Below are 15,000 nucleotides of genomic sequence, written 5' to 3' on the forward strand. Positions count from 1 at the left end.
CCGATGCGAATAGAGTCGACAGCTAACGTTGAACGTTCAAAAACCTTTAAGTCTTTCAACTAACTCATCTTGGCCTTTCAGCTAATCATTCTTCTCATGTTCATTCAATGTTGCAATGCGATGTTACTGAAGTAGAGGAGAATGTGATAGTGTACTCTTAGTACTAAGCCCAAATACTATAATACATATCATTCCACGTTACTGAACCCAGTTTACGGAAAAAAATGCTAATTCCCCTTCTCCTATTAAGCTCAACAATTACATTTTCACAAAAGGAAGAGGAAGTTACAACTTCAGTTCCTGAAATGAATACTAGCTCATTTCCTAGGGAATACTACTGAGTTCGCAATTATTGCATTTTTTTTCTCATGACGTTCACATCAAGGTCAGGATGACACGAGAGACGATTACAAGTACAACAGTCCGCGCCTTAGGGAGTGACATAACTGGCTTAAGCATTATTGTCAGATTTTGAGAGGACTCTGCTAACCTTGAAGAACGTGGTAAGAATCTGCTTCACTATGCTTTCGTAAAGTGCTGGACTGTCTTTAAAGAAAAAATTAAAATCAATACTAATATTCCAGGTTTTAGTATGGAAAGTATATATGGCACAGAATTTGCTAGGTCTATTTTGTTCACTGATGAAATAAAAAGTATACGAACAAAGGTTCGTGTGTTAAACTTTTGAACTGAGTATATGTGATTTTGGTTACCATAACACATGTAAATGAAAAATTTACAGGAATGTATTACTGAAGCAGTTCATTACATATTTCACTTTATGCTGTCTTTCATTAACTCAGCATTTTTACCTCTTTTTTTTATTTTACGTTTTTTGTAAACATTTCATGCTCGAGGGGAATTACAAATAATGCAGTCAGTATATTTGGGTGGCGAAGAACGTGCAGATTCTTTGAGTAGCCTCGAGATAAGTAGCTTGTTCCCCGTAAGGAATTGCCACAGAAAGGCCTATATAGGATAGATAGATTATAATGAAGCGTAATGACGCATGTATTACTGAATTAGATGCGGCATGATGATAAACCGTGAACCTGAATTTGTGCACTTGTATAGTTCCGTGTCGTTATGTAAAATTGAAATAATTTGACATTATAATGTCAAACATTATCCAGTTATTTATCTTTTCCGGGTGGAAACCAGTGTGCAGGGGCGAAACTGAAGGTTCTTCACAGAATTTGCATTGTTTGCTTTATAATTTCGGTATACTTAAAAGACCCGCTCTGGCACAAGGCCACCCTGAACTAATAACAGGAACGTAAGGAGTTTAGCTTAGGTAGATAAAGTTTTTTTTTTTTTTTTTTTTGCAGTGGCACGCTCCGACCAAAGAAACTTGCATAATATGCAAAAGCCATCTTTCAGAGTTCTTCATAAATTCGAAACAAAATTGATTAAGACGCAGCATTTTTCTTCAACTTTTTACTACCTCAGAGGAAGTCTGGAAGTGGGGGAGTTTACAAGTCATCTCGTCTTTTTTTTTTCTCTACTGTAATTGGGTACGCCAAGTGGAGTTCCTCATGTGATGCTTTGCTGTGGTTATTTGATGTCATTGTTACTCTCTTGTACATTTTTTCACGTGTTTTTTATGTTAAAAACGTACCGTCATGCAAATAAGAATATACCTCCGTTTAGATATCCAGAAATCAAAGTCTACTATATAAATGTGAGAAACAAGCAAACATCCCCACCTACGCTTAACCATCAACCCAACCAGGATTCCCAGGTCTCCATTTGGGAGCTGGATCGTGATGAAGGCGTCCTCATGGAAGGCACCACACACGCTCTCTCCGGGGACGTCGTTAGCTGGAACGGTCTGGGATTGGTAACCATCCGTCCTACTTGGACCTATTCAAACCCAAGGACTTGGGGACTGATTTATGGGAACTGTAGAATAAAAGGGGATTATTTCCATTGCTATTGTAGAAGAGCGGTTTCGACCTACTTAATTCTCTCAATGGAATCATATTGAATGATGATGATGAGTTGCCCCTAAGGCTACACGGAAGTTTAGGGTTATTTGGGACATCAGTATTGCCCTACTTACCGTGTTGCTGTATTCTAATTACCATCACACTAGATCATTATTTCATTTACTAACATTTCCGGTGATATGAAGCTCCACCTCCACTTGTTTTCTCAAAAAAAAGAAAGAAAATGACAAAATAAAAGAGGTGGCGTGACTGAGAGGGCATTTCATCGGGAAATGAAGGAAGCCACCACTCTGTGACTTGCGCGCTTTTTCATCAGCAAAAATTTCCGCCATCCAAGCATACTGCGCGTTACTTCCCTACGAACACCTCACGCAAAAGCACGAGATCTTTCCTTCAGTGATTACTGTCACTCTCTGAGAGAAGTAACTAGTGAAGGGTCTCATCCTGTTGGTGTGAGGATTACCTTGTCGAAACCCTTCTGCAATTAGGAATTCGTTTGTTGACGGAGTAATGATCATTCACGTGTGTTATTTTTGTCTCTCATCTCTCCCTCTTTATCCCTTTCCTTACCAAACTGCGTCTCATAGCAGTTGCCTATCGACCAGATATGTGACCACTTCTTAGATCAGCAAAGCCATATTCGACCCAGAGAGAGAGAGAGAGAGAGAGATGGCTTTTTCGAGAATATTCGGTCATGTGGTATGGGACCACTTGGAGGATGACAAGGAAGGTGAGGGAGGGGTTATTTGACGGAAGTGGCGTAATCATAACGCGCATGGCGTGAACAGGAGCAACGTCTAAAAATAAGGAACGAAGAGAGAGAGAGAGAGAGAGAGAGAGAGAGAGAATAACTGGTTTATACTGACAGAAAAACATAGGGCTGAGTCACCCGTATTGCGTCATTGTTCGAACTGAATGGGATCAAAACAGATAGAGGAGTTGCATCTCACGTTCTCTCAACGCGTCGCTCACATTTGATGTCACGCATGAGAACTCAGTTGCTTGATTAGTCACTGATCAAAAAAACGTGACATAGCATAGTTCAAGTTACGTCTCATCTAGGATGACTAAAACGTACACCGTAATGGAATGCTTCAACGCTGAGAATGGCACCACTGACAAAATCAATCTTAGAAACGCACGATGATCTCTGATCTCGTGAACGTCAGAAGTTTTTCCGTAAATAAAAGAAAGTAGAAGGAAAGAAAGACGACAAACTTTGCTTTTCATTCGAAAGAAGAGTTGGTTACTTGTCGTTTCAAAGTGTGACGAAACCACGGTTTCCAGCAAACTCTGCGCGCGCAGTAGACTATCAATGTTTACCGACACCAGTCCGTCACAATGCTGCTTTTCTTGCCTGTATGACTCGTATTTAAATATAAGAATAGAGCTAATGGTATGAAATGTGTCAGCATTCTGTGGACAGTTTTTCACAACAACGTAAATATTTCACATAAAGAGAAGTATTGTTTAGCATTACATGTTTTCTGGTTTATCTTCCTCTCTTTCTACGTAAAATGACCAAGCTAAAATGCAATAGATGCCCAGCGCAAACATCATTACGCATTGAATATTATTGTCTATTTGATCTGATTTGGCTTTAAGTTTTGGAGCTTTTGCATCTATTTCAATAATATTCTATTTTAATAATAATATTGTGATATAAACATGACTGGAAATCACACATAGAGAAATGACTGCTTGAATGTTATAGACTACTTTACACACGTGCATTTTCCACTTAGAAGATAAGTCTCGAACTGATAATCTTCTTTTTCTGAACAACTTTCGTGTCGACTAACTACCATATAAATACTTAACAGCTTACGTCAGTAGTGACTAAACGATAAATAACTTCTGTGCGGAGTAAGCGATGATTTAATGTTAAAAAAAGTTCCTAGATTAGCGTAAACGACAGGTGTTTGGCTGTTGACACATCCCGTCAATCTTCGCTCATTAGCTTTGATAATAATCAAAATGATGCTAATGTGCACCGGTGCTTTTGCTCACTATTTTATTTTTATGCTATATTTTATTGTCAAAGAACTTCCTGCCATATTAATTATTATATTGAATATGAAGCTTGATATTCGATAAACTATACAACAAACCATTGGATTTGCATAAGATGGATCGAAAACGACTCAGTCACTGCACAAACTTTCAAGAAGAGGCAGAGAATAACCACAGCTTATATTTATTTGTTTATGTTTTTCTCTGTGGAGAGGCCGTGACGGGTAATGATGTTCAAGACAAGTCGGACTGGCAAGAAACTTTGTTAATGGACTGCAGCTTTACATGTTAGTTAGCATCGCCAATGGTCAAAGGAAGCTATCACCAAGAAGATAAACAAACGATGCAAAGGAGTGTCAGAACGTCCTGTTCAGTTGTACTAAAATTCTTGGCAACATGCTTCACTGGCAATAAATTCAGCGTAACGAATCTCACAATGCCTGGCATTTTCAGCATCAAAGGACGATCCCTCGTATATGCGCAGTGAGAGCAAGATTCCCATCGATGTGATCAGACTGTATGAGATGCAGTTAATTTCAGTTATTTGACTGTACATTATCTACATTTCTTAGTTCACTCTGTCCACTGTATCCCAGTTTAGGTTTTTACTATCTGGGATGTAACGACGTCACCAAAGATCAATACACGCATTGTGTATGCATATACTTACTTTCCCTCTGTGTGACATCTATAGTTTAAACTCCATGCCAGTTTCCCTCGCCGTTAGCCTTATGCAAAATGTATGTACCTTGGTCCGAAACTTTAATTCGTCACTGTTACTTAACAGACATTGCTACTTTATATTTGCTGGTAATGAAGAGACTTTGGTTTTTAATTGTTACTAGAGTTGGGTACTTTATTTATTCACTGTTACTTAATATCTGCCGTTATGGATACACTAATTAAATGGTTCCTCTTCGAAAGATCACAGTTGCCAAGTTGCGCAATATTTTTTGTCCCCATACAGTACTACACGCAGGGATGTATGCGATAATTAACTATGTGAGCAAATATCTATGATAGACGGTAGAATCAAGGACATGCCGTTGAAAGTGTTTTGTCTTGCCCGATTCTTACAAAAACATCCAAAGAGGTCTTTTTATGTCGGTTATGCAGTCTCAAGCAAATGTAGATAAATCAGGCTACTATTTACCTTCACTCTGTTGTAGCTGAAAAAAATGTATGGTGATATTTACATAGATATTAGAACTAGTATTTTCATTTAGTTATTAAAAATGTTTACATCTGAATGAGGTCCTGATTTTTAAATGTTTACGCCCTTTACGACAAGGTGAAGGAAGGAGAAATCCTAGTGCCTTTCTTGAAATACTATGCTGGAAAAAATTAAAGATTTTAACCTTGAAATCAAGAAATGAATATGAAGTATTTTTGTTCAGATAGACGCATGAATTTTCTTGCCTTCGAAAGTCAGTGCTTAGAAAAGGGCCAATAAAGATATTATTGTTGAACTGTGTATAAAAAGTAAGGTTATAACGTAACATATGATTTCTCACAGAACAAGAGATAGTATATGATATCGGTGTTACATTAGGCTGGCCTTCTTCCAGCACTTGTCGTCAATATGTGCAGCATGCATAGAAAATGGTATTCATTAAATGGTTCAGAAAGTTTGTCGTGAATCGCGTATGGTATCGATTAACGTGCTTTGTTGTATCGTTTTTTTCAGTTAGTTTACGTGGTTTATTTTTATGAATAACAGTAATGGTAACAGATTTCAAGGTCATTTTCTAGCTCAGTGTCTATGAGAGATAGTTTACAAGGATAGAAATCATAATGAAACTGTTGAATCTGTTTTCGTATCCGGTGCCTCGTCATTTATCACCTTCAGGCATTCACCTGTGAATTTCATCGGTGCCTTGTGGATTGCAACGTATACCTAGGCACGGCTGAAATATCAAGGGCTGGTTTGTGCATCGTGATGGACACTGCCTCGCGATTCATGCTGAATCCATCAAAGAGAGCATCCGCCCTGCCAGGTGTCCTCTTCTGCACATTGGGTAATGTGCAAAATGACTCCGCGGTTCAGACGAGACTAAAGATAATACATGACCCATGTATACGTATACGCACACACATTTATACGTCCAGGAATGACAAACGCAGTGTGTCTTGTGGTGGGTGTTTTTTTTTTTGTGGTGATAGTGAGCCTTCTGCGTAGGTATACATTATATTCTCGGGAGCCACCCCCTCTAGGCATTAAAGAAAATACGAGAGAGAGAAAGGTAATTTCCGAAGGATTACTTTTGGACTTGTATTAAAGTTCACGTAGTCGCGCGCGCGCGCACACACACACACACACACACACACACACACACACACACAGAGAGAGAGAGAGAGAGAGAGAATTCGTGGGTGGCCAGGAACTACTCTGAGATTAAGCTCCTTCTATGCATGACTTGGGATCGTGTTTGGAATTACTGTTTCTGTAAAGATACATTATATGTAATAGAAACTATAAAGAGGCCGGAATTGCAGTAAATTCATCAGTCTATAAAAACATGAGCTTGTTTGTACCCAGTTATGAGAGGTTAATATTATAGTAAACGTGTGACTTCACTTATGGGTCTCCTATGTTTTGGTAGTTTCCTTAGCACTTCCCTGCTTTACTGTCTTGTTACTTAATGGGGTGGGAATAATAATAATAATAATAATAATAATAATAATAATAATAATAATAATAATAATAATAATAATACAACTTGTTATTGAAGGTTACATTTGGCAAGATGAAACGATGATGCATTTATCATGCTAGAGAGCCCGTCCTCCTGGATGGTGGCGACCAAGAATTTGTTTAAACAAAAGCTTGCACGGGTGTCATTAGATTGCTAATTTGCTTAAGAAGACTTGCATATATGTGGATCACTTATTTTACCCCTATTTCATGTTCTGGTGTTGCTTTGCCTTTCCCGTTAGTTATTTAATTAATTTCGCAGACTGCTTTTAGGGGTTTTAAGTAAATACGTGACACTAACTGTAACGTCATAAAGAGTTCAGGCCAGCTTTCAGACATTGTCTGAAAGCTAGGTGAAGGTCAGCTTAAATTAAGCCAATGAAAATATATTCATAATTTATCATTTAGAAAAAAATATTCGAGACATTTAGCATGTCCTCTGGTTAGCATTGTAATCGATTCAAGTAACTGAAACGTGCAGAATACTAATTTGACAGTCGAAATCCGATTTTTATGGAACCTTATTTTCCAGGCATTGGAATTTTCACCCCTACCCCATTTTCCCTACTCTTGGAATCTTCGATCATCCAAAGGTTACTGCATCACCTCCTATTTCTTCACTTTGTTTTCGCCGTCTATCTTTACATTTGTTAACAAATAAACTAACTCCTGTGCTATTTGCTCCGGTTGGAGAATCGGCAGCAATCAGGTAACCAAACAAGGTAGGTACAACAGTGTACAGTAAGTATTTTCCGGTTAATGCCGCATTCAGTAAGACAGTCTAATATTCGCAATGGGCGCAACGTGCCGCGGGCGTTGACCAAAGGCAACGGAATCTAACGATAATCTCCCTACACAGAATGCTGTATTAAACGACAACCGACATTGGGCATTAAAAGGATTAGATGAGACACAAGGCCTGGTGAGGATTACTGTCAGGACGTTTATGGGTTTGGAATTTCAGCCATCGAGACTGATGACTGAGTGGATCTTACAGAGTATCTTAGATAAGACAGACAAGATTTTTGTTTTCATGTATATTTGACATTTGAAAAGCAACACTGGAAGTAAAAACAAAATTTTAATAAATATAATCCTACTACATAAAAAAAAGACAGTTACGCGTTTAATGCAGCAAGCTAATGAAGTGAGAATTCCGTCAAGTCTTTGTTTTGTTGATTTTGAAAAGGACTTTGATAGTATTTCGAGTCGGACTATGGGAAAAATCATGAGGCATTATGAAATACCAGGAAAGTTTGTGAGGGTTATTATGAATATGCATGAGGGCACATCTTGTAAAGTGATGGTTGATGGGTGTTTGAGTGATCCATTTGAAGTTGAGTCTGGTGTGGTTCAGGGTGGCATTCTGTTGTTTGTATTGGTCGTAGATTGCGTTATGAGAAGGGTTAAAAGAGAAACTGATGCAGGTATACTCTGGGAAGAAAATGGGAAACTTCTTGACTTAGATTATGCTGATATAGTTTTGACCTGCGAGGGACCAGAAAAAATGCAGAGAGTATTTGATTGTTTAGTCAGTGAAGGTCGGAAGGTTGGTTTGGTTATTAATAATGGAAAAACTGAAATCATGGATATGAATATTGTCTAATTGAAGGCATGGTTGTAAAGCAAGTGGATAAGTTTAAATATTTAGGTACTTATTTAGATAAGGATGGTTCTCTGAGCACAGAATTTACGGAAAGATTAAAAAAGGCTTATTAGGCAATGGGAATCCTTAAAAACATTTGGAATAATAGCAATTTTTCTGTGCATACAAAAATCAAAATTTATAAGGTAATGGTTAGGAGAATTTTGATTTATGGGCATGAGTCACGGTACAGTACAGTGACTTAGGACAATAAATTCTTCACATTTGAAAATAAGGCACTCAGAAGAATTTAGGAATTAATTGGAGGGTTAGGATATCAAATAACAGAATTAGAGGAGTAATGGGGAGCAGCCGGTCGATGAGCATGTTAGGTTCTCATGCTGGAAGTAGTTATGTCATGTGTATGGAAGACGGAACAGTACGAGGTACACCAGGGTGGGTTTCCCTTGGTAGAAGAGTAGAGGTAGGCCAAAGGAGACAATGAGGAGGGAAGCAGGAGATGGTTGTTGGGGAGATCTTGAGGAGTTAGCCCAGGACAGAATGTGGTGGCGTGAGTTCATGGAGGCCCTATGCATCCCCGTGGGTGCCACAGGAAATGATTGATTGACTGATTGATTGACATAAAAATGACGATAGTTCACTGGTACCCTAATCCAAGGTCTGCACAAAGGAGTAATTAATCCCGGGCTAGCCACTGGCCTCCATAAGTACGCAGAAAGAAATTACCCTTGTCCGACGGAGGGTGTGAATGAGATGTTTATTGCCAGTAGAGTATTGGTGCGATCATCTCATATATTACCATTATATCTAACGCTATGGATACACCATAATGATTACACATGAGAAGTTTGTGTACCAGTATATTGGTGGATGGGTAGTTTAGTGACAAATAAAGTAAAAAGCCAATTTGAGCAAGAAACTCATAAGAGAATGAGAAGATATTCTACCGGGAGGTAATGCGGGGAGAAAGTTAATGAACAAAGTCATGAAACTCTGGAAAAGAAGCTACAGGCCCCAGCCACCTCCCTCTTACTTTGGATCTCGCAGGCAATACTACATGGGAGCCAGTATTTTTATTAATTATTTATTGGTTATTATCATTGTCACCATTATTATAATTATTACATTAATATTAATTTTTATTTTACTCACGCAACCATCACTGATGGATACACGTTCATAAGAAGCAGAACTACATAAACACAGAAGAATAGCAAAAACAACATTAAAAATAAGAAAAAGAAGACCTCGGCATCTTGTCTCATCTTTAAAAAAAAAAAAAAAAAATTCCTCACCAGTCCTTTCAAGGAAAGACTGGTCCCAAGATCAGACCTCACCTTAAGACTAAAGGTATCCACGGTTACGTTTCTCGTTTGTTTCCACAGATATAGGGAACGAGAAACGTGGAATGCCAAGAAGCACGGTATTTTTACTCTGAAAACAGAATGCCTACTTTGGCCTAATTAATTAAAAATGAAGTCAAGATATTTTTTCGATTTTCATGTTTAACATTTTGTCTGAAGCTTAAAGTTTATTGAAATGTTGCCATTAAAATCTGATATATAATCCTTCAGGGATTTATGAAACCAGTCAACTTTAAATCGAAGTTCTCGGTTTATGAACGATAACACAACTATGATTATTTGCACAAAAAAAAAAAAAATAGTCAAGCGTAACGCTGTCCTATATTCACTGTAAGGTCCTTTGAGATATTTGGGCCAATTGACAGGATATTACGTCGAGTGTTACAGGCCATGGAAATTATTATGCGGATTTGGGAATTTTCCTTTGTTTACTTGTTTGTTTTAGACCTGCACTGCTTACACGCAATTAATGATTGTCTTTGATTACTGGAGTACGCTAAAAAAAAAAAACCTTTCATCGGCACCCTTTGAATAAGACCATAAGTTTAGCTTTCAAGAGAGAGAGAGAGAGAGAGAGAGAGAGAGAGAGAGAGAGACGCGCCTGCTCAAGTGTAATAAAATACAGATCAAAAAGTGTCCAACGACCAATGAGGCACCGTCCTCCACAAAGAAGCGTCGGCGTTTAGCAATGAATAACCCGTTTAAAATTTCGCGTAAAGTTGCCTCTAATAAGGTGAAGGTACTGGTCGGTCGAAACCAGGTAATGGCGTTCGCAAATAACCTGAGATATGACCCTCTTAACAGCGAACGTGCCTAAAGGACAATTCTCCGGATATTGAATCACAAGAGCTTTTGTTGGCAACCGGATTTAAATTCAGGAAATGGGGCCTGGAGGAGGAAGGACCGCGCCAGCCTGTTAAGTGGCAATGGTTAGCTAATAAATTCTCTTGGGCTGTGTGGCCTATTGTCTAGAATCAAGTCGGGAACGGAATATTCGAGCCCTCATTCGAAGAGTGACGAGGAATAAATAAAAGTTATCTGGCAACGTTCCTACGTAGCTAAATTTCAGATTTACGAACAATTGTTTACCAGTTCTGTATAAACATCTAAAGAATATATTGCTTGGACGTATATATATATATATATATATATATATATATATATATATATATATATATATATATATATATATATATATATATATATATATATATATATAGAGAGAGAGAGAGAGAGAGAGAGAGAGAGAGAGAGAGAGAGAGAGATGCAGAAAATACTAACGTGAAGTAGAAGAAAGAGAATAAGAACTGAAATTTAGTCTCTTGTGTAATTTTTCATTATCCATTGTGAGTGAATTCGCACACACATACACACACACACACACACATATATATATATACATATTTATATATGTATGTAAGTATGTATGTGTGCGTAACAAATGTGTACACATATATAACAAAATTTACTCCCTCCTCAACATAGTTACCCACTTCTGGGTAACGGTATCTAAGCCCTAGGTGGGTTTGCACAAAAAGAGACGAAAAATAGTTGTCGTACTTACCGCTGCAACAGCAGACACAGCTGCCAGACACACGATTATTGACCTCATCTGTAAAATAAAAACGAAAAACATGTCACAAAGGGCTCTGGCAAAGCTGGGAGTAATAAGTATGTGTAGTGGTTGTAGTATAATATATATTTTTTATTTAATTTGAGCATGTGTGAATATATTTACAGCGTATGAATCTATGATCTACTTATCATGTATGTATGCATATATATATATATATATATATATATATATATATATATATATATATATATATATATATATATATATATATATATGTATGTATGTATACTGTATATGTACATGAAAAGTATGCGGACGTCTACGAAATCAAGTGTTAACGAAGGTTGCTCCTCCAAAGTGGTGCTCTTAAGAACCACGAATAAGGCACTAATGGTAGTGTCCTCTCTCACCGATATCTTATATAGGTATGCAGTTAATTACTATGAGAGCCGGTCTTCTGACCTGTATTTTTGCACATAACACGTAGAAAAATCTGGCAACTAACAGGAAAGCTGAGTGAAATATGAAATCATTAACTTTGCCTGTAATGCGCAAAATCCTGCATCAAGATTTGCTGGCTGTCGCAATATTCCATTCGCAATATGCCATCTAAGGCGAGTCAGCAATTCATCGTTAAAGACAGTGAAGAGAGGAAGTTTGAGTGGATGAGTGGGAAGAAAAGATCTAGCAATAAATGAAATGACATTCAAGGATCTAAAGGTGAAATTGGGAGAAAACCCCACAATTGCATCAAGACGTAATAGTCAGAGATGTTCGACAGCCAGATGAAAGAACTGAAGGGGTGATGCAGGTAAAATAAGTCTGAAAGGTGGGTGTAGCTAGGGGCCGAAGGGACAATACAAACACCCTAAGCAACGCCTATAGGAAATCACATAGGGTGCACCGACTGTGCTATCCCCACCCCCACTTAAGGCATGCCGTCTAAGTTTCTGTCTAGCATTTTTTTCTTATCTAGTATTATGTAAACTTATGTAAGCCCATCTGTTGTTTGTGACCGCAGTTTGATGTAAGGTTGAACTGAGAATTTTGAGTTGAATACAATTAATCTTTCTAGAAATCTGTACCAAAAATTACAATAATCAAAAACATATCCTTTACCTCTTCAAGGAGTTGATGCCAAATTGTGACATTTGTTCATTAATATGACTAAGTTTGCAGTTTTTTCCTTTACAAAGCTCTCCCACTTGTCCTCTTTCACAACTTCTACACAAGAAGGAACCTTAAAACAATTATATTTAGACTTGAGCTCTCGACCTGTCCAGTTTCTGTAAAATAAAGTTTGCAAAGAAAGTAAAAAGTAAAATTCTTTCGTGCAGCTCGGTATATTGCCTCTACTGAATCTGATTATATATATAAAAAAACACACGCCCAAACAAATATGATGCTTAACGTTGCTTCCATTGCTCTGAAAGCCGAAAACCCAAGTTTTTAATTGTACTGAGAATCTGCATATGAAATTGAAATGAAGTCAGTATATTTTTACACGTAAATCTGTGACAGGCGAGTGTTTTTTAATGCTTCGAGCACTGATCTCGTTTTAAAAGTCGCCCCATGATAACCGGGTTTCTTATCACAGGTCAATTGTCAAATGATAATCGCAAATCTTGAAATCAGGTTAAAGACGTCTCGACTGGAGCCATTTGTTTTTTCTCATTTTCAAGACCGAATAGCTTGTGTCTATCCCGATATCAAGGCTCCTGCATGAGAGGAGGAACTTAGGCCATAAATGGCGTTGTATATCAACTGAATCTAATAAGACCTCAGGACTTTCCTTATTAGTCTCAGCTTTGTTAGGAAAGGTACCTCGTCTCCTACATCCACAAAAAATCAGGAAAATCCCCTGCTTGTATTGAAGCAGAAATGTGTTAGATTTTCGTTCTGTGAGGCTTTTGAAGTTAGGGGACGAATGAAAGCTTGTCTATATTTTATATGGCATTATGAGGAAGACTTTAAAATTCCAAAAATGCCAGTAGCTTCTCGATAACTTTGGGTTTTAGAGCTATATGGATATATGGACATTATTATGCTTTAGATATATCCTCCAAAGTCAGTTTAAGCATATTACGAGTAGCTGATTTATATTTTTTTCTCATTTTCAGATGAAACGAGGAATTATGGAAAATACGATAAAACTGTTTAGCTCTAACATTTATTTTTCTGCTCCACCAAAGATTGGCATGCTTTAAAGTTTTAGGATGACTAAGCAATGCAGCATTACGACTGTTTTATGCGGAACCAAAATCTTTAGATGATTACTACTTACGTATTTTAGTATAAGACTCTTCTAAGCCAAAATGACAAGGAAGGGTTTATCCCATATTCTTCGCCTTGAAATGTTTCCCATAATTAGAACACAAAGAAACAGCGCAGCGACGAAAGAAACTTTCACATCATAGGTGACTCAGGACTCCTCCTCCTTGCAGCCTTGCTCTCTGAACCTTACATTCTCATCGAAGGGCTGCGCCAATTTAGGATAATCATTTATTTGAAGTAGATAATAATCCGTAGTTTTCTTAGTGTGTAGTAGATATTCAAAGCTTGGGGTCTTTTGCTTTAGCACAAGACTACAAAATGTTTACCATTTGAAGATAGAAAAAATGCAAATCTTGTCAAAACATAACTTGTATGTCGACTGAGCATTCACGATCAGAGTAAAATGCCATTCTCTTACTCATAAAAGATCAGTGTGTATTATTCATAGAATCTCTATGATGACAGCAATTAATTACAATAGACTTAATATCCTTTAGGCAAAGCTCAAGATAATTAGTTTTCTTATTAGTCAATTTACCGTCTCGTCGTGTTATCTTAGGATGAGGAACATTTTTCATTCGATGCTACCCTAATTTTTGTGCTATATCATCATTGCTATTAACCTTATTGTAATTTTTAAGTGTCGCTAAAGTTGTTTTTATTAACGTTATTGTGAGCATCACTTTTAGTGTACGTAACTTCTCTGAAAGGAACAGAAAAGCGTGATAATATCTTAACCAAATAGATGGAATCCTGTGGAGATGAATGAATCACATTATGACTCAAACGGTTTAGAATTTCTGTGACCCATCTGTGTGTGTGTGTGTGTGTGTGTGTGTGTGTGTGTGTATTGTGCGTGTGTTTTGCCATCACAAACAATCGATGTATGCCATTCAACCTGTAGTGAAAAGACTGCAAATGTGTCGACTGATGTCGAAATAGTCACTTTTAGAATCTGTACGTTTAAAATCGTCCAAGATATGCACGGTGAGGCCAAAGGATGCGTCGCGAAAATTAAGACGAAATAAGATTATTAAACTATACATGATTATTCTTCAGTGAAACTTGTGGCTTTTCTGTTAAGTATAAATTTTATCATACAAATGCACGCACACGTGGAGAGAGAGAGAGAGAGAGAGAGAGAGAGAGAGAGAGAGAGAGAGAGAGAGAATCTGCGCGGGGTGTTCCGTTATGCGGCCTTTTATAAGCTGCCATTCCCTTAGGGACTGTACCAAGGTCGACCTGCTACATTGTCTAAAAGTGCTCCGAACATCGTGTAGGCTGAGAGAGAGAGAGAGAGAGAGAGAGAAGCGTGGTCAGAAGGCTGAAAAAAAACCTACTTGCAATATCTCGGTAATGTGAGCATCCCGAACGAGACAGGGTCACATCAACACCTGGAGGGAATATTCAGCCCTATGACCATAGGAACCATATTCCATTCACCGGGTCCACCGACGGCACAAAACAGATATTAAGGCAACAAATAGCTGTGGTCTATGATGCAGATAAGCTGCCCTCCGGTA

General features: G+C 37.8%; 2 protein-coding genes across 4 annotated transcripts in view; one reads left to right on the forward strand and one right to left on the reverse strand.

Annotated features, from left to right (window-relative positions):
* Tbca (Tubulin binding cofactor A) overlaps nucleotides 1-15,000 on the forward strand; it is a 258,271-nt gene that overhangs the window by 133,675 nt on the left and 109,596 nt on the right. The window lies entirely within an intron of this gene.
* The window catches only part of LOC136839318 (follistatin-related protein 1-like), a 47,646-nt gene that overhangs the window by 23,933 nt on the left and 8,713 nt on the right, over nucleotides 1-15,000 (reverse strand). For all 3 annotated transcript variants that reach the window (XM_067105194.1, XM_067105195.1, XM_067105193.1), the window contains exon 2: nucleotides 11,192-11,239. In XM_067105194.1, the coding sequence (XP_066961295.1) occupies nucleotides 11,192-11,239 (48 nt within the window). The remainder of the gene's footprint in view (nucleotides 1-11,191; nucleotides 11,240-15,000) is intronic.

The sequence above is a fragment of the Macrobrachium rosenbergii genome, chromosome 6 (assembly GCF_040412425.1).
Source record: "Macrobrachium rosenbergii isolate ZJJX-2024 chromosome 6, ASM4041242v1, whole genome shotgun sequence".
NCBI classification, from domain to species: domain Eukaryota; kingdom Metazoa; phylum Arthropoda; class Malacostraca; order Decapoda; family Palaemonidae; genus Macrobrachium; species Macrobrachium rosenbergii.